The sequence below is a fragment of the Phocoena phocoena genome, chromosome 14, assembly GCF_963924675.1.
Source record: "Phocoena phocoena chromosome 14, mPhoPho1.1, whole genome shotgun sequence".
Taxonomy (NCBI): Eukaryota; Metazoa; Chordata; class Mammalia; order Artiodactyla; family Phocoenidae; genus Phocoena; species Phocoena phocoena.
The window spans coordinates 1,146,043-1,165,318 of NC_089232.1; the positions used below are offsets into that span (position 1 = coordinate 1,146,043).

Sequence of the window (19,276 nt, forward strand, 5' to 3'; positions counted from 1 at the left end):
AACATTCAAAATCGAGTGGTTTCGTTTTTCTAATCTTACTACCATCAGGAGGTGTGGTTTGCCTCTCACTAAGCGGCTTAAGGTGTGTGGCTATCTCACCTTACAAACGGCTCAATTTCACTTCCAATACTAATACGTAGCAAGTCAACAGATTACTTCTTTTCTCATGAAGCAAAATTTTCTAAACTTCAGATGAAGGTAAAAGTTCACTGTTGTTCCTGTCACTTTCTACTTAGTGGCCTTCTTGATTTCTTGCTGTAAGGTTGCCGAATAATCGCGCCTTTCTTTCTGTAGGCACTTTCCCCAATGCGTATGGTAGTCGTATGGTAGTTTTAGACTAATAATCACGCCTTTCTCTCTGTAGGCACTTTCCCCAATGCATATGGTAGTCGTATGGTAGTTTTAGACACACCCAAAGGAACCAGGATCCTCTGTCGGGACGGAATCTACTTTCCTATCATCTCGCATGTCAAGAAATGCCACTACACAATATTTTTTTGTGTGTCTGCTTTGCCTGCACTCAGAATAATACATACCACTACTAAAAGAAAGACAAATCGCATATTCAGCGAACGTTATAATTAAGAACATGAAGAAGGAATTACTCATCACGTCAGGGAATCAGCTGATTAATTCACTGCACCATTCACTGGAGTGATGGGGATTTATTCTCACAACTTCAGGGTGAGAGTTAAACTAGACTCACAGGGCATTCACAAACAAGGTCGCGATCAAGGCTCCCCAGTCTCCTTGGCTTTCTCACATCGACTTCCTTTTTCCATAAGAAAGGTGAACACTCTTTTTGGCTCTCCATCCTTTGAGTGGGGTTTTATTCATGTTTGAATACTTAACAAAACTACTGAGAGTCGAAATCAAATGAGGGTGAGATGTGTCCACGAGGGAAAGAGAGATGCTGCTTCAGGGGTGCTTCCTTCTGGCTTGTCTTGGATGTGCAATTACACTAGTATATGGAGTTTTGTCCTCCTGAACGATATCTTTAAAATATATTTTATATGCCGCAAACCACCCTTCCGGGACTAGCCTGCTATAGAGCTCTGTCTAGGAAAGCAGTGAGGATGTGTTTATTGTAAATTATCTTCAGTCCCAGACCCCTCTGGGCTGGAATCCATGTGGAGGAGGGCCTCCTGATTGGTGAAAGTCGAGCTGAGAGCTATGCTCTGCCGAGGCTTCACAGGTGCAAGTTCGTCTAGCTTAATATTTTCATTTCTGACCAGAATTGTCCTATCCATGTTTTCTTCACTGTGCCTTGCAACGACAGCATCAAATACATCTAATTTTGGTGGCAAGGTTCCACTTTCAAATAGGTATTTGGCTAAATAAGAGATGCAAATGTTGGATAAGAACGAGGTCACCATGGCAAGGGTCTTAAATGGGAATCTCTGATTATATATGCCACTTTTATCAATGTAATAACCAGGGTAAAAGATCAAGGGCTGCAGGTTCAGGTAGGGCTCCCCGCCGGTTACTCTCAGGAAAAGGCCAGAAACGTAACCTGCCACGGCGCCATACGTGTTGGTCCCCTTGATGAACAGCACGCAGAGCAGCTGCGGGAAGATGATGATGTACACGAGGTCGGAGCTGAGGTACCAGAGCCCGTACACCGTCTTCGTCAGCAAGGCCATGGTCATTGCGGAAGCTCCGAACACGAACACCGTGATGCGCATGACCCAGACGAGCTCCTTGTCGGAAGCCTGCAAGAAACCGACATCGAGTCAGTTTTTCTCAGGACGTGCTGGCTCCTCTAGGAGGAGAATGAGATGCCTTCCTGTGTTTTAAAGCTGCTCTAAAGAATCCCCCTGGTTCAAAAGGCTCAGTCAATGGGTAAAACCAGCCGAAACCACAGCATGTGAAGCGAGCAGTCTAGGCAGCCTCCCCGGGCGACCTTGCGAGAGGCTTCGCGGTAAGCAGAGGCCACTGGCTGAATGTCAGAGGGAGACGTGAGATGCGCGCCGGGTCCTCGTAGGGGAAGGATAACGCAAGGGAGGATTTCTTTACTTTCCACGTTAAGGAATAGTTTTTCACGTGGCAGTGAGAGGTTGTGGCCTATCTGTCTTCCTCTCTTCCTGGAGGGTAACCGCCTTAAAAAACAAGTGGGACCATTTTGTTAACTATGACCTAGAAAACCTAGAGAAAGGCGAGCCTCAGTCAAGGAAGAAGGTGGAGGGGGGCTCTGGGCCCCTCCGTGAGTACGATTGTGCTGCTATGCGCCCTGGCATTCGATAAGGAGAATCAAACTGAGTCGCTGTTTTCTCACAGAGGAGGACTTGGGGTTCGAGTGAAGAGCACACAGGTGTGAGACCAGCACCCATGAGATAATTACTCGTTATCTTCTGCTCTGCCAGGGTTCCTGAATTTCTCATCGTATTTAGTTAAACTCAGAGTTTTTCTAAGTTATTTTCGGTTTCATTGCTCGTTCATTAGAAAGAGAAGACGTTTAAATTATTGCAAGATGACTGTACCTCTTGGGAAATGGTTATACTGATTAGTGCCCTTCAGTATTAGCGTGAATGACAACATGCATTAAAAACCTCATATACAGCATAAGTAAAGCGCTGAATCAAAGTAGGGTCAGATTTTCATGCAGACTATTAATAAGTATAGAGAAACACCTACATAGTAACTGCAAGGATGAGAATAAGAGCAATAGCGTTATGTTGAAAACACTGTTCTTACTACCACAAAAAAAAGCAAAAACTGTTCTTACATTTTGTCTGAAGGAAAGCTGGTAGATGTTGCGAGCAAACATCGAACTTGCTGACAAGATGGAAGAATCTGCTGATGACATGACAGCAGCAGAAACGGCTCCAAGACCAAAGTAAGAAATGTACACGGGGCAGAGATACTTCAGGACAATCGGCAAGATCATGTCTGACTGTTGGTTGTCCTTGGGGTCGAGAGGCCCGTATCCGGTCTGGCTCCAGTCTGTGGATAGAAACAACAAACACAACAACCAAAGAGCCAGCCAGCCAGCCAGCCATCTGGGGTCATCCTATTTACTAGGTAGCTTTCAAAATAAAATCAGAACCTATAAACGTCTAATCAGTGGGAAATCGAATTAGTCTAACAGGGCATGTTAGTTTAATTAGGTGGGAAGTCCATGTACTGGTCCAGTGAAATTGCCTCATATATTCCAGCTTCTGATGGGTTACAGGCTAGTCTTAGGCTCAAGATCTGGACAGAATATGGTGGTGTGAAATATATATATATAAATTACATATTTAATATATATTTCTCATCTTCAGTGTTACAGTGGTGTCTGAAATATAAGACCATTGGTTGACATATTACAAGGGTAGATCTATGAACAGACGAGGAACCATTGACTGTGTGGGGGAGGGAGGGCAGCTGAGGGGTAACTGGTGACTTGGATGAAGCCTGAGTGAGTCAGTCAGTGAAGCTGCGGGAGATTTACCTGTTGATGCGCCAATGGCTCCAATGAGTATGGCTGGCAGAGCCATCACCATGCACCCAAAAGCTGCCAGGAAGGACAGCACTTGAGCGTAGGTGGCTGAGGATGAAGACAGGACCCTCTGGAAGTAGGCTTGCCATGGGATTCCACCCAGCATCTGCGTGGGAACCACGGGGACTCAAAATGAATTGGAGGCAAATAGCATCTATTAGGTATTTTTTTTTTTAACAATCACATTCAGAATGGTCACATGCATGGCTCTGAAGGGTAGAAAATGGTCCTACATGCCACCTGTCTACACTGCTGTCACTAAGTCACCGTCATAGGTTCAGTTGTGCAGAATTTCTCAAGTTCTTTTCTCTCATAATTATTTATGCACAATATTTTCTTTTGCTTAATTTACCTACTTTAAGCTGCATTATACACAACTACCCAGAAACCTTCAATTTGTTCTTACCTGGAAGTTTTAACAGCCACAAAATTATCTCAAAAAATTAAGATTCTGAAAACATGAAGTTTCATTTGATTCAAAACACCCAGTGAATATTTCTGGATTCCAGTCACGTGCCAGGCAATGTAATGGCTGTCAGAGCCCAGAGATGAGTGAAAAATTCCTGCTCTTGACACCACTGTCCACTGGGAGGGTCAATGCGTTATGGTGTTTTCTAGACGGGGGTGTGCAGAGGCTCAAGACAATATAGAGCATCAAGAAGATACTGGAATTTCTCTTTATATTCATTTCTACCTCATACCTAAATATTGTTGTTTTATTGAGTGATTTCCACAATGTGCTAGTACAGTACATACAAGCAGTTTATAATTCCTATCCCTACCTTGGGGGTGTGCCTAACATCCTCATTGAGGATATACAATAAAAAAGCTTGGAGACTCTGAACTTGCGTGTAATTTGTCGATGCTCTAAAGAGGTACATATGGGAACAATAATGAGAAACAGTCATCTGGGGGTAACGGAGGGGAAAGGTGGGAGGAAGACAGGCATGGTAACCATGGTAACCATACAGAAAGAGCATTTGAGTCCCCTTAAGTATCAAGAGGGTGTCACTAGGTGGAGATGGAGAGGGAGGAGAGTTCTTGGGAAAGAACCCAATATGAAAAAGAAAAAGAAAAAAACAAAGAGGCAGCCATTAGACCACCGTGTGTTTGGTATGGGTAGAGGCCAGGGTGTGTGTGGGTGGTGAGAGAGGAGGCTGGAGCATCCTCTCACTGGCGTAGGGTCAGTGTTCAGTAAATATTTATCATGTGAGTGAGTGAATTGAGGAGGGAACTTCCCACATCACAATGTATTGAAGTTGCTTCTTTGATTGTCTGTCTCTCTCACCGGCCCCGAGTTCTGGGATATCTGTCTTGTTTATTATTGTCACATCTGTGCCAATCACATATTGGCTCCAGAACAATTTCCTTCTTATAAAAGCCATACAAGCTCAAATGCAGAACAAACAAACAAACAAAACAAAACAAAGGCAAAAGAAGAAATTCTAAGATTCATCATCCCATGCCTCAAATCTATATGCTTCCAAAACTTTTCCTTTTGTTTCGCAACCTGTAAATCAGTATATCATTGACATCTTCCATGTCGATGAATATTTCGTCAATAATTTCAATGACTATGTGAATTGATATAATTTACATACCTGTGTCTATGGACATTTAGGTCATCCAGGTTTGTAAGTCAGGTAAAATCTGGCCTCCACTGACAAACAGGAGCTCTGATGGAAAGGTAGAAATGGGCTTGGAGGGGTGGGATGTGGGTGGGCTGCCAGCGGGGAGACCAGTGAGGGGCTGTCACAATAGGGCCAGGTGATCCAGGAGCTTGATCTAGTGCTAATATAGGGACGGGGGAAGTTTAGGGTGGGACGGGCAGATGCCTCTAGATTACCATCAGCGGGACTTGACAAGTCATTTCCATGGCAACTGGAAGATCAGAGACCATTGGTGAAACGTTTCAAGGCTCTCGCATCTACAGTTTATTTATTCGGTCAGTCATTCCGCATCTATTATTTCATTTCAATTTATCTCACAATTTGAAGGATGAACATGACTTAGTCATACAATTTTTTTGAGTTGGGAGAAACTGTAGCAATCATTGGATATAATGCCTTATCTTGAAGATGAGTAAATCCGAGGACTAAAGTGTGGTGTAGGAGAAAGGACTTTGGGGTCTTGGTTCTCTGTTTCAATCTGTCACTCAGACAATGGTGTGACTGGTAATCAAAAAATTGCCTAGTTTTTCTAAGTCTCACCATCTCTCCCATATAACCATAAAATACACCAGCCATGAAGGTAAAATTATACATACATATAATATTTAATCGCCTTCTCCATTCGATTCATAATTTTAAACCATGCCCGAAAAATTTCAGCATTTCTTAACAATCGTTGGGGAAAAAGCCCTCCTCCCCGCCACTGGAAACATCAGTTTACATGTTTCCCTGTGTTCTTACCAGTAAGTTCTTCATGGGGGCAGGCACACCTACTTTCAGTGTTAAAATTTAACAAAATGCCAGAGACACAAAATGAAATCACAAAATATTGTGAATCTTCTAAAAAGGGAACAAACGTAAACAATTTCCCCTTAATTTGATAACAATCAATCTGTTGCTTACTTTGAAATCAAATACATTGTTTTTTTTTAAAAATACATAACCCCTCTAGCAAAATCACAGAGTCACCAGATCTCTGAGGGAGAGGTTCTCTGGTACTCCCTCCCCCTCAGTCTGTGATCTGCCTTGATTTCTTCCATGCCCACCCCTCAAGGCCACCACCTTCACCCACAGGTTCTGCACATTCCCAGCTGCCTGACCTCCCAGCCTTCTTTCTGGGCATCTGTCCTGGGTGACACCTCCCTTCCCTACGTATCTCATGCACTTAAGGCCTTATGACACCACAAATTTAATTAGAGACTGAATGAGTTACTTATTTCAGAAGAAGTTGGATTTTAATGCCTTAGTCCAGGATACAAAATGGAATTTTTAGATGGTGTGGCTCTCAGGTTGGGGGAGGTATCCGGCAGTAGGGCGTGGTATTCAGCACAGTGTGGACACACCACACATAGCCCCAGGGAAGTGATCGCTTTGACACTTGTCGGTGCCCCCATCCTTCTTCCAGCAGGAAGCAGTCAACCCAGAAACGGACAGGAGCGCGCATTTCAGTGTTACATATAAACACTAAAGTCTTGGAAGCGCGTTTGACTTTAGGACAAGTGAGAGTGCATTCCTCGGGTAAGAGCATCACTTACCAACAACAGAAAGCTATCGAGCCACGTGTAGACTTCAAACGGCTCAATGGTCCCCAGCCAGGGCTTCTGGTACTTGGTGTGCACGGCCGTGAACCCGATGTCAGCAACCGCAGAATGTGACAGAGCGAAGGGGACGCTGATCCACTGCAACCAGAGCGCGGGAGAGCGTTAGGCCGTGTGACTGTCTGGGACGTGCAAGATTTAGTTTATTAGTTTTTTCTCGTAGATGGCACAGCTCAGTGTTCCTCGTGTTCAGGGAAGAACCATGTTCTCTGTGGGACACCGAGAAACACTGACTTAGGAGAGTTAGAGGAGCACATAACCTCTGTGCTAGCGATGCCATTTCACGTTAGAGCAGCCACCAGAGACCTTTGGGAAGAAAACGCTGAATTTGAGAACTTGACATATGTTTATACATAAACGTTTTGTGTTTCCTTAGAATTGGAAGAAGATATCCATTCCTTAAAGTGACCGAGAAGATTTGATTGAAAAGAATTTCTATGTCCCATGAGCACGTTCATGGATTAACCAAAACTAATGTAAGGAAGGGTTAAGAGACAAATACAGATTAGTGTCAAGATTTCAATTTTAACTCTGAGGGAAGTTATTCAAGGGAGATCCCACATGTGTTTCCATCAAGTGGAGGCATGAAGGAGAGGAAGCCCTAGACCTTGCTAAGACTTAACTGAGGGCACTTTTCTGTCAAAATCTCACAACGTGACTAGAGGTTTGTCATCCAGTTGATCCACAGAGAAATGAAAAATTGCCCAAAGTATACGACTTACTGTGTATTACGCATGATGGGAAAATAGCATTTCTGTTAATTTTTGCTGAGTTAGTATAAAATACCACATTATCTTTCACAAAAGGAGAAAGGAAGGAAAGAAGGAAGAAAAGAGAGAGAAGGAAAGGAAGAAGGGAAGGAAGGAAGAAGGAAAGTCTGTGAACGGCCCCACTTACCAGTCCCACGAAAATGCAGAAGAGCTGAACGACATCTGTGTAGGCCACGGAGTAGAGCCCACCCACCAGGGTGTACAGCGTGGCGATAAGGGCGGAGACGATGACGGACACGCGCACATCGGCGCTAATGATCACGCTGATAGTGGCTCCTGGAGGGATTGGATGAGAACAGCCCAGGTGAAGTCTCACATTCAAATTCTTCCATCTCAGTAAACGGAATATGCACACGCGTATCTGCATTTACATACATACATATACATACATACACACACACACATATATATACATACATATATGCATACGTTTAAAAACCTTTCTTTCTGAAATTAGTGCTTTGCTCACTTATTTGTGTGGGGACACCTGAAATTCACGATTTGATTCCAGATCCATGACACATACTACACTGAACACTACTAGAAGATCCCGCAGCAATGCCACCAGCTACCTGAAACTCTGACTCTGTTGAACATATGCAGTATATTTACTCACATCCATGAGAAAAATAAGGCTTTAGGACAAGCATAACCACCCATCTCCACAGTTCACAATCAGCATTCATTTGCTCTTTTGCGTTAACTCTGACCTCAGCCAGCTTTTACTAGATGACACATGGTAAAAGGTACCAAGGTTTGAAACAAACTTGTAGGAGAAAATAATAAAATTGGTGACTTGTTCCTTGCAACTTTTTCAACTTTGGGAAAGACGACTTATTTTATTTGTTTGCCAGAGAATTCCAGTCTTGTCTCTAGGACGCCAGTGCACTGAAGAGCTGTAGATTTTAGCATCACGTTTTAAAGTAATTTTCATCATCAAAGTTGTAACCCTGCCTTAGAAGTCAATCTATGCTTTTCTGACTTTCTGACTTTGTTTACTATGTTTGTTGGTGTCTGCATTTCCAATAGAATGTTATGGTGTGGACAGCTGGACCACTGCAGTTCTTGGACCACCAGTTCAGAATTCACTTGCTGCCCTACACACCCTTTCCCTGTTCTTTTCAAAAGTGGTATCATTTATATTTCGTATTATTAAACGCAGCAATGATATTCCTGCCACGTTAACATACATGCAACAAATCTGTGATTTCTTTGAATCATTACTTGCAATCTTGCATTCTACTGTCGCTTCTCAATGGCACGCTAATAGCATAGGCAGCCCACCCGAGATGAAAAATCCATTATCTAAAGAGCAGTATATTTTGATCTAAGATAACAATGCAAAATATTTTTCAAGAAATTTTTTCTTAGTGCTTTGGCTTCGGTATCAAAATTGAATTACTTTCTTGCATAAAAACCGGTTGAGGAAAGGAAATGCCCAGTAAGGAATTGGGAGAGGAAGACAAGGGAAAGCGGTCAGTTATTTGCAAGTGACTTTGGGTAACTGACTGAATTACTGTTGTGTATGGACATTTAACAAGTTATTGTCTTTTTCTCCTGAGACGATTTACTACATGTTGAAACTTCAGTCACAATTCTTTGTCATTCATCTTTGGTCTAGTTCTCTACTTTAAGAACAACATTTTAGAGTCATACCCCATGAATTATGAAAAGTCCAATCATTACCCAACCTCTTTTGAATGCTGTTTAATTTCCCACCCTTTTGTGAAACTTCTATTAATCCTACACGTAGGGAGGCTGTATATTATAGAAGAAAGATCACTAGACGGGGAGCCGAAAGATTTAGGGTCCTAGTAAATGCTGCCATTTGGCTGTAACTCCGTGGTTTTAAAGAAGTCACCTACTTTCGTCCCACTATTAAGGTTGGGATGAATCTTTTCTCTAAATATTTTCTGAATCGCCCCATCATTTGTCGTGAGTAAAATCAAAGTTATACTTCCAGCTCTGTTGTGAAATGTTAATTAACTCATGCAGCCGTAAAACTAAATATACTGCAAATAAAGTTCTAAAAATTATCTGAATTGAGCCATTAAAAGTGTAAATGTACATTTCTTTAAGAAGCTGTAAGGGTGTTGTCTGTTTATACCAAGAAGGTAGTTTAAGATACTCCTAAGCTTTAGTGGTGAGCTACGCTCACTTATACATATTCACAGTAAGGTGGTGAAAGATCTCGTCCCAAGTTATTTCTAATAAACACTAACTTTGAGTTCCGTCCAACTATTATTTTTGAAGAAAACAGAGGCGTTAATTTAAAATCCACACACATTCTCTTTACCAGAGCACATATTTCAAGAATAGCAGTAATATTTCATAAATGTTGTTTGACATGTGTGTGTGGACAGACATTAATATATTTTACGTATGTGTTGACAGGCACACACAGATGTAGACACATGTATTTACAAAAATAACTGATTGCAGCAAGGTTCGGTTTAGCTATTAAATTTCCAGAATACTTTAGAAATAATAGATTATTCATTCTGTTCTCCCGTCAGGGCTCTGTTATATAAGTTGATCTTTATTCCGTGAGAGTGAACACTTTGTATTCTGTCTAGAATAGTCTAGAGAGACAGGAATGAAAAGTGGTGTGAACTAATACCTGATATTACAGAGACCAGATCTGATGATAATACGGAGACCAGAAGACTAGCTTGTAGTCTAATATACAACAGAGAAGGAAATTCATCTTATCTGACTTTTGTTTTGTCCACTTAAAGTCTGACTGTAGACATAAGCCCATTGTTTCCATTTGTAAGAGGAGATGGAGAGTAACACAGCGTGTTCTGGGTATCACACATACACACGGCTCACTGAGGAAGGACAAGGAACGTCCAGCTCTGCTGGTCTTCAGGAAGGAACTCAACACTCAGTAGGATGGTGTAGATTTCTCCTTGATGAACAGGGAGGGTACTGAACCTGAAGATCTCCCACTGAAATCTCTCATTTTCTAGGTCCTATCAGTGGGCTGAGAATCCAAGGACCAAAGACAGGCTGTCCTCAGCACTGATGGATCTTGATAGTAAGTTAGACCCCAAAGAGTCTAAGTCCATTTTCCAAATCCCTGAATATGTCTACAACCCAGCAGTCTAAGATGTAATGGGATTACACTGAGAAAGGAAGGATTGTTGTTTTCCTTTTTCTCTTTTGAAGAACATGTAGCTATAGGTGATTCATTCATTCGTTCATTTGTGATAGGACTGTAAGTGTTAATAAGACACCAGTCCTGCCTTCAAGAAATTGATAGTTCCTTTTGTGAGATTGGAAATTGGGAAATAGATAAATAGGCACGTAATCATACCAAGTGGTAAATTCAATGGAAACAGAATTCCTGGTGCCTCAGGAAGCCCATGGGAAAGGCATCCAGCAGGTTCAAGATGACTGCCCTGAGGAAGTGACATCTCTAGCAGATCTGAAGAAACTACCTGGTTGGCTAGAAAGGAAAGAGGGGCGTGAGTCCTAAGCAGAGGGCAGTGTGCTTGCAAAGGGTCAGAACTGCCATTCTGGAGGAAGGGAGAAGGAAAAGCCCAAGTTGTAAGAAGCCTTCCTAGCCTGGTTCAAAGACCTGGTTTTAAGCAGGAAAGGGATGTGATCAGATTGGGTCTTATGGGAGAAAAGCAGGGGGGTGGTGGCATTAATCCAGGTGCTGGAGGTTGGGGGTGGCCTGGCCTGTGGCTGAAGAAAGTAAAGCTGTGTACCTGATGCTCATTCAACCAGAGATGCGCACAGAACGACGTTCTTTGGTCCTTACCTAAGGCGGAGAAAATGGCCGCAGCCCAGAACATTTCCCCCATCAGTGCGGGAATGAACAGGAGCCCTCCCATGCGCTTTCCATAGATCTGCTGAAAGGGGTCTAACATGGTCACATATCCCTTGGAACGCATGGGTTTGGCAAAGAACAGACCACCTAAAGGAAATTAAAGCAAGCGTTAATGAGAAAGTGAAAAATCCCTAATACAATAGTCTTTGCCAACCTTATACTATATATAATTTCTGAAGGGAAATGAATTTTTTACAACACTGATACATGCTGAGGAACCTGTCTGCAAAATCCAGTGAGTACAGGACCTAGAAATATTCAGCAACAAACTGGAAACTTAACACAATTGTCGTGTGCATCCACGGCCGTACATGGCATGGAAGCGGCGTGTGGATTGAGACACATGGACCAGCAGTGCACTCGTAAAATGTCTTCATGTATTTGTGCCACCCAGCAGGGCATTCAGATATTTGATTAAGCACAGGATCCAACAAAAGTGTTCTAAGTGAAGAAATTTAGGAGCTCTCTGTTATGTAATGTTCTTGACGTTCTATTAGTTTGATTTACAAAATGAAATGCAGGTACAATTCAAGTTGATTCATTTTTAACGATACGTCCACACTATTTTGGAAAGAAAAAACATATTCCATAATCAAGAGATCCAATCACCTAAACGTTAATGTTACCGCTTTCTGATAACAGCTACTTAGGGATTTCCGGTAGCATTTCCCACAACAGTGGTTCACACCGTTTGACTTATTTCACTTGTTATTTTTTTTTTTTTTTTTTTTTTTTTTTTTTTTATGCGTTACGCGGGCCTCTCACTGTCGTGGCCTCTCCCGTTGCGGAGGACAGGCTCCGGACGCGCAGGCTCAGCGGCCATGGCTCACGGGCCCAGCCGCTCCGCGGCACGCGGGATCCTCCCGGACCGGGGCACGAACCCGTGTCCCCTGCATCGGCAGGCGGACTCTCAACCACTGCGCCACCAGGGAAGCCCTCACTTGTTATTTATACTCCTGATCTATATGCTTTACTGACTGAGTCACTCGGGTGTAAACTCTGCTTACCTAGAATCAGGCTAAGGGAGTATCCAATTGGTGCTTGAGCCCACGCTAGACCGTAATCCGGAACGTACACGGCTTCTGCCGTCCCATTGATGTAACCTCCTCCGACCCAGGTGGCTGAAACAGAGTGAGAAGTGAGGGGAAGACGTGTCATACCTGTCATCCCTGAGACCCACTCAGCCCCGCACGGCGGCCCTGAACACCAAGTGGCTGGTGACACAGCCGCCGGAGACAGGGCTTGTCTGAAGTGTTGGAAGAATGCAAAGGGCACGTCGGATTTCAAAGACTTAGCATGGAAAAATAAATGTAAGCTTCCTCATTTTTGTTTTTGTAATGGTTACACGGCAAAAGAAAAACATTTTCCATGTACTGCGTTAAACAATTCTATTATTTACGTTAATTCACCTATTTTTTAAATGTTTTTTTAAACTGGTATGTAGAAGATTTCAGATTAGATTTGCGGCTTACATCATATTTCCATGGAACAGTGTTGCCCCAGATATTTTCTAAATCCATTGTCATCGACATTTTAAAATGATATTATTATATCATAAAGTCTGAGACCACATACAGTATACAATACTATATGACTACTCCTCAATAATACTGTGATCTTCCCCCCAGCCTCCATAACATGGGGTCAAGTGTCTTCATTTCAAGGGCCTTTTGTTTTAATTGTATCGATCTTTCTCTTGATCATGACTGTTGTCCTCGAGGAGTGGGAGGGGTGTGTGTGTGTGCGTGTGCGTTTCACCAGCAGAGTCACCCTGTAAGCATGCTGGGTGCATAGGATTTGGGCAAATCTATTCTGAATTATAACGAAGTTGTACTCACTCCCTTACGCTGTTAAGGGAGTGGGGAGGGAGGTGGGTGCCAGGTGCCCTAACGTGAGCTTAAATTACCTTTTCCCTCTCTGTCATCCCAAGAACCCGACCTACACTTAGGGCTAGATCAGCCTTCAGGAGAATTTACAGCATTGGCTGCATGCCCATCTGCGATTCTTTGTTCCGCTCCGGGTCTTTCAGTGAGATGCTTGATATTTCATAAAGAATAATAAGAAATATGTCTTCTTCAGATGTTATTTAATAACATTTCTGTAGCGTAATAAGTGAAGAGGGCCATGGAACCGAAGAAAAGACGTTTTGATTAAACAAGTTTGGGCCAAGAATGCTCTGTAAACGCTATCATTTTCTCTGAGAAGACACTAGACTAGTTGATTCTTGCTGAAAAGCCAAAGTTACTGGAACACTCAGATCTTTGCAGTTTATATCCTTTTAAGAGTACAGTCAAAACATTTAAAATAATCCCTAGGTAGAATTTGTGTCAAATTATGAGGAACAGAGGCTGGCATGAAGCTTATCAAATATGAGACTGAACTCTGGGCTGTACCATGCAGTGGGGAATAAAATTTGACTCTGGAAAGTCCCCTGAAATTTCGCGGTTAGAATGTAAGTAAAATAAATAACATGTATATTCTTGCCAAAATTTATCTGGCGTTTAATCCAAATCCAAAGCAAAGCAGAGAGAACGTTCAAGGGTTAATCTTATTTTTAAAAGTCAACGTGAAAAGACCTTCCTGCCAAGGAAATTTAAGGACATTTAAGTGGAGAGTTTATATACAAAATCCTCAAGCGGACAAATGCGTATTTACCAACCACCCCGTCTTCACGGTAGCTTTTCCGTGGTGTTGATATATAACAAATGCTATGATGTGCTTTTCTCATCCTAAACCCTGCCGAAATTTTAAAGACTCCCCCCACCCCTCACTGGGCGAGTAACCAGGGCCTGGAGCAGCGGATTCTCACAGGCACAGCCCCTGAGACGTCACCTTCCACCTGGCACCTGGGACCCTTGACTCCGCACCAGCAATGTTTTGCTGCATTAAGTAAACGTCTGACGGTCTTACAAGCACAACACTTACTAGCGATCATTTTTCATTGTGTAGGTCTCCTCTCCCTTTCCAGAAAGAAAACTGGTACCTGAATGATTGCAAATATTATAATATAGAAGTGCAGACTTGGTTACTTATTATGACTAAAGCCCCTCCATTTTTATCCATCTGGTCCTTTGCATGTTTGTATATTTCATGTCAGATTCATGAGTGAGAACAAGAATTCTTTTAAGTTATATGCATTTTTATTTTCAATCTTTATTCTTTGTACAATCAATGAATCTGACAAGGTTTAGATAATATGGTTCAGATTTTAATTGAACTATGATATTGATCAGGGCTCTTTTCAGTTCTGAGGGAAAAAAAAAGTCTTTAAAAGCTGAGCTCGAACAGCTTTATAAGAAATAATTCAAAATTTTTCTATACATTTTAATAGCCTGTTAGATTAAAAATCACTCTAAATGATAAAAGATAAATCCTGAAATATTATCTTTACGGACATAATACATGTACTATTAAATCAGAGTAATAGAACATGATCATAATTTACAATGAACAAAATACTTTGGCATACAACAGCTCATTTATTCTTTTCAACAGTTTGAGTGAAATCAAAAACTTCATCCTTCTATTTTGCTTTTCTTCTTATTTTCTTTGTCAGAGGAGAAATCTGAAGGAAATATAATTACAATGCTTTAGTGCGGTTCAGATGCGGTATCATATGTGGATCTTTAGAGGAAAGAAGAAATGTCTGTGCTCTAATGAAAACTGACAATGAAGGTGTGAAGGTGTGTCTTCGTCAGCAGTTGGATACTAAGAGAAAAAACAAGAACAGCTGCGTGAACGTTTCAGCAAACATCTGCAGGTGGTAGGAAAGTGGGTGATTTTTATTCTTCATGTTTCTGTATTTTTCTAACTTTGTATGTTGTGCATCACAGAAAATATTTTGCAAAACATTTCTTTTCTGCATGTGTGTGTGTGTAGAAAAAATTAGAAACAGAGGGTACAAGAGAGCTGTTTTTACCCTGGGCACCTTGACAAAGAAGTGGGGAGAGATCTGTGGAGGGCTGGGTGTGGTCACTGCAGGGGCCCTCCCAGCATGGCTGCCAGACCTGGGTGTAGCCCTGGCTCTGGCCCTTACTAAGCACGGGAGGCTGGGTCCTGACGTAACCAGAGCCCTTCCATAGTGACGTCATGAAGATTGAACGGAACCATGTACAGCTGGTGAAGAGTTAAACAAACAAGATGTGAATATCTGAAAGGTAGAATCGATCGTCCATCAGTTATTCTACAACATTATAGGTTTCAGATGGCCAAACAGGGATGCGGTCTTCCCAGACTGGCTTGGAAAACTTTGTGATAAACAGGGTGAATCAATTTTAACCAGCACTTCAGGAATGAAATTTGACATCATCTCCGTATGATTTGCAGTGGGGTACTTTTCCACTGAGCACTCCCCTCATGTTAATCCACTGAGAGTTCCTGTTCGTATGGATTATGTCGCTAACACTTAAGAACTTACTGAGTCTAAAATGAGATGTGTGCTGTCAGTGAATACATATCAGGTGATGTTACAGATATAATTTTAAATTGTTGTTTTCCAATATTATTTTCAACAACCGAGAAGAACACAAAAGAAAAACAAGCCACCACTTAATCAGAACCGCCTCTGGGCAAAGGAGGAAAGACGGCTCCCAGCACAGAGAGGCTTGAATGGGCAAGAGCTGCAGCTGGTAACTGAGGGATTCCTACTAGGACACACCCTGGCTTTTCTTCATTTCGTATCAATGTTCCTGGGAATGTTTTTCTCAGAGCCGTGGATTCATAACATGTGATCGTCTTCCTGTGAGTAAATTATTTCATTACGTGGGAGACTAAGGTTTCCAAACAGGACATCCATCAATTTGGAATTGGGCTGCCCCCATGTTGATTTATTCAGTTTTAACTAGTTAGTTAAAATCACTAGTTAGTGTTCATTGGCTAGTTAGTATTCATTAAGACAAGTCAAAGTCACAGCTTTACGCCTGTCTCCATGAACAGGAGGGGATGCTGCTAGTACCACATTAATGCACAGAGACGCAACTCGTAAGGCTAAGGCACTTCTGCACGTTCCTCCACCCCTTTGTTTTTACTGCCTCCACCCGCTCAACAGCCCAGATAGCCCAGATTTGTTTCACTGATATTCTGTCCAGTAATTGATTATAAAATCATTAGTTCCAGAGCTACTGAGTTGAAACCGTTTTAATTTTGTTCTAAATAAATGTAAAACATTATTTTTTAAATATATAAGTAGTGAACACGGAGAATCCCCCAAGGACAAAGAACAAGATTTGCTTTGTCCCTGGAGCAGCTAGGGTGGGATGGCTGCAGGGGTAGGCGCGTCGGCACCCACCTGTCATGGTGAATCCGCCCACCAGCAGCCCGATGTCGCGGCCGCCCACAATGATGGCCTCGCTGCGCTCCCCCGAGCTGCCGCTGTTCTTGGTTCTCCACGCGGCCCATATTCCAACCAGCAATATGAGAAGGTAGAACACCACGATGGCTATCAGCCCTTCCACCTGGAAAGTGCTGGCTCCTGACATCCTGTACCACTTAAAGAAGAACATTGAAACCGCACGTTCACCTGTGGTTGCCAACAAGTGTCCTTTCCATCTATTTCTATTCAACAACTGAACCTTGTTTTGGGTTTGCAAGAAACAGAAAAAATTGGAGATGCTGTTTAAGGAATAATCATTTTGTGTTAAATAAATTCGTGCAATGTAAAATTAACCTTGTCTTGTGTTTTAACTCAGTAACAGTCGAGAAAACACTTACAAACAGTGTGTCTGTATTTGCTTTTTGGAACTATGTACTTATTCAATCTAGAATTGCTCAGTAGTGTAAGTGTATCATAAAAGATTACTCTGAGAATTGACCCATATTCATTCATTCATTATCCTACCCCTCCTTTCAAACAACTTCAGGGAGTTGTTCCAGAAGTAATGTGACATGCAAATATCTGGGGGGAAAAATAACAGCTTTAGGGAAATCCATTTCAGAACCACACGGCCTCCAATTTTCAACAAGTGAAGTGCCCGAGGTTTAAGTTACTGCAGCCAGTGAAGGAAGAGTTGCGTTGTTTAAAGGGTCTCCCTCCCGATCAACTGTCCCCATCCACTGTCCTCCGTTCCTCCGATCTGTCCTCCACCCCCTTAATGGCACATACAAGAGAACGATTTAAAATACAGAAATGCCTAAAACATAATGGAACGTCAGAGGCACTAAAAACAAGACGCTTGGAAGAGACATGCCAAGTTCTAACGCCTTTACTTTCTGGAATTCTCTTGTTCTCTCTTATCTTCCCCGCGTGACCGCGTCTGTTCATGCTCCCCAATTCACACAAACAAGTTTCTGGGGGAAAACTCAGATATCTGCTCACGCAGGTGAGTGACAGACCTAGGCCGAAAGAACCAGCCCCCCTGGGGTTCTGGGTAGGCGATGGGAGCCCCGGCGGCGGGTGGGGAGGTGGGGTGGGTTTTGCCTTTGCAGCCAGAGCCGGGAGGGACGGCTGCCCCTCCCGCGTCCCCGGTGCCCCTCCCGCGCCCTCGGTGTCCCTCCTGCGCCCCGCTGCCCCTCCCGCGCCCCTGGTGTCTCTCCCGCGCCCCAGTGTCCCTCCTGCGCCCCCGGTGTCCCCGCGTCTCCGGCGCCCCTACTACGCCCCGACTTCACAGCCGCTCGCGCTCGCACCCGCACCCGAGGACCCGGACCGCGGGACCCGCCCCGCCGGGCGTGCCCGCGGGAGGCCCAGAGCCGCGTCGGAGGGCTGGCCCCGACGCGCTCCTACCTGGAGAGGTCGCCGCGCAGGGAAGCGCTCCGCGGGTCCGGGCTCCTCTCGGGAACCGTGGAGGCCGAGGCTGCGCGGGACACGGGAGGGGTGGTCAGGGGCGCAGGGCGGCAGGGCCAGGAGGGTCAGGCTCCGGAGACTCCGCACCCCGGGTCTCCCGGAACGCGGCGCGCGCGGAGCTGACAGGTGTGGGCGCGGCGAAGTGGCGATCGATCCGGTATTGGCCACAGACCCCTTTATAAGGGCGGCAGGCGGGCGATCGTCAGAGCCGGGGAGGCGGACGTCAGAGGAAAGTGCCCCGCGAGCCGGCGGGCGTGGGGCGCAGGGCGCAGGGGACGCGCCGGAGCCACCAGGCCGGGCTGGGCTCTGGGCTCCCGGCCAGCGGCCCGGCGGGGTCCCGGCCTGACGACACGGGCGCGGCGCTGCCACTCCCGCCCCCCTCCTCCTGGAAGCAGGGCGTGATTCCCCAGGGTCATGTCCAATGCCTACTTCCCACGACTCTGGTTGGAAGCAGGGAGTGGGGAGACGGGGAGGGTCTCAGGAAGTTGTTTCCAGGTGCAGCCGCTGGACGTGCAGAGAGGAGGGGTCGGTCGAGGGGTTTTGTTTGCCCAGACCTGCGGGAACGGTTTCTTGAGGGGCCTCTCGCTGGTGCTCAGGGGCTGCCTCCCTCCCGGGTCTCTGCTGGAGGCTCATTCTGGCTTCCCTGCAAGGTGTTCTCTGAAGGAGATATTTTGGGAAGGTTTCGAGAGTCATTTTTAAATTCATACCCTTTCCTCTTAAAAATGGGATCAGAATGAAAGACTGTAGGAGTCGTCCAAAGCAGCAATGGAGGTAGCAGGTAAGCCAGACAAGGCTGAGCCGACAAGGTTGCTTGCCCACCGAAGTACGCTATTCCAGAGCTGCAAAATTTTGCTATATACGTTTTAAATATCTATCTACACCTAGACACCTATATCTAACACCTACCTCATGTATCCACGGGTATAGTTGCACATCTGTAGCTATATTTACATCTAGCTATATTTATGTATCTATATAGATAGATACAGATATCTGTGTGTATTTCTGTAAGAGTGTGAGTGTAGGGGATGGAGAGAGAGAGAGAGCGAGAGAGAGCACGTGAGCATGCCATAGAGCTACAGCCCCTCTGGCCGCTCTCTCACTCGGTCCCACGTTCCACCAGCTGTGTCAGTGAATTAAA

General features: G+C 44.2%; 1 protein-coding gene across 1 annotated transcript; it reads right to left on the reverse strand.

Annotated features, from left to right (window-relative positions):
- Positions 1-1,001: 1,001 nt before the first annotated feature.
- On the reverse strand, positions 1,002-16,813 carry SLC5A7 (solute carrier family 5 member 7). Its single transcript, XM_065891323.1, has 8 exons — positions 16,645-16,813; positions 12,365-12,478; positions 11,289-11,444; positions 7,647-7,795; positions 6,687-6,830; positions 3,434-3,587; positions 2,726-2,943; positions 1,002-1,712 (listed from the first exon to the last, which is right to left on the reverse strand). The coding sequence occupies exons 1-8, from the start codon at positions 16,649-16,651 to the stop codon at positions 1,083-1,085; spliced, it is 1,572 nt and encodes a 523-aa protein (XP_065747395.1). The 5' UTR covers positions 16,652-16,813; the 3' UTR covers positions 1,002-1,082.
- Between the last annotated feature and the right edge of the window lie 2,463 nt (positions 16,814-19,276).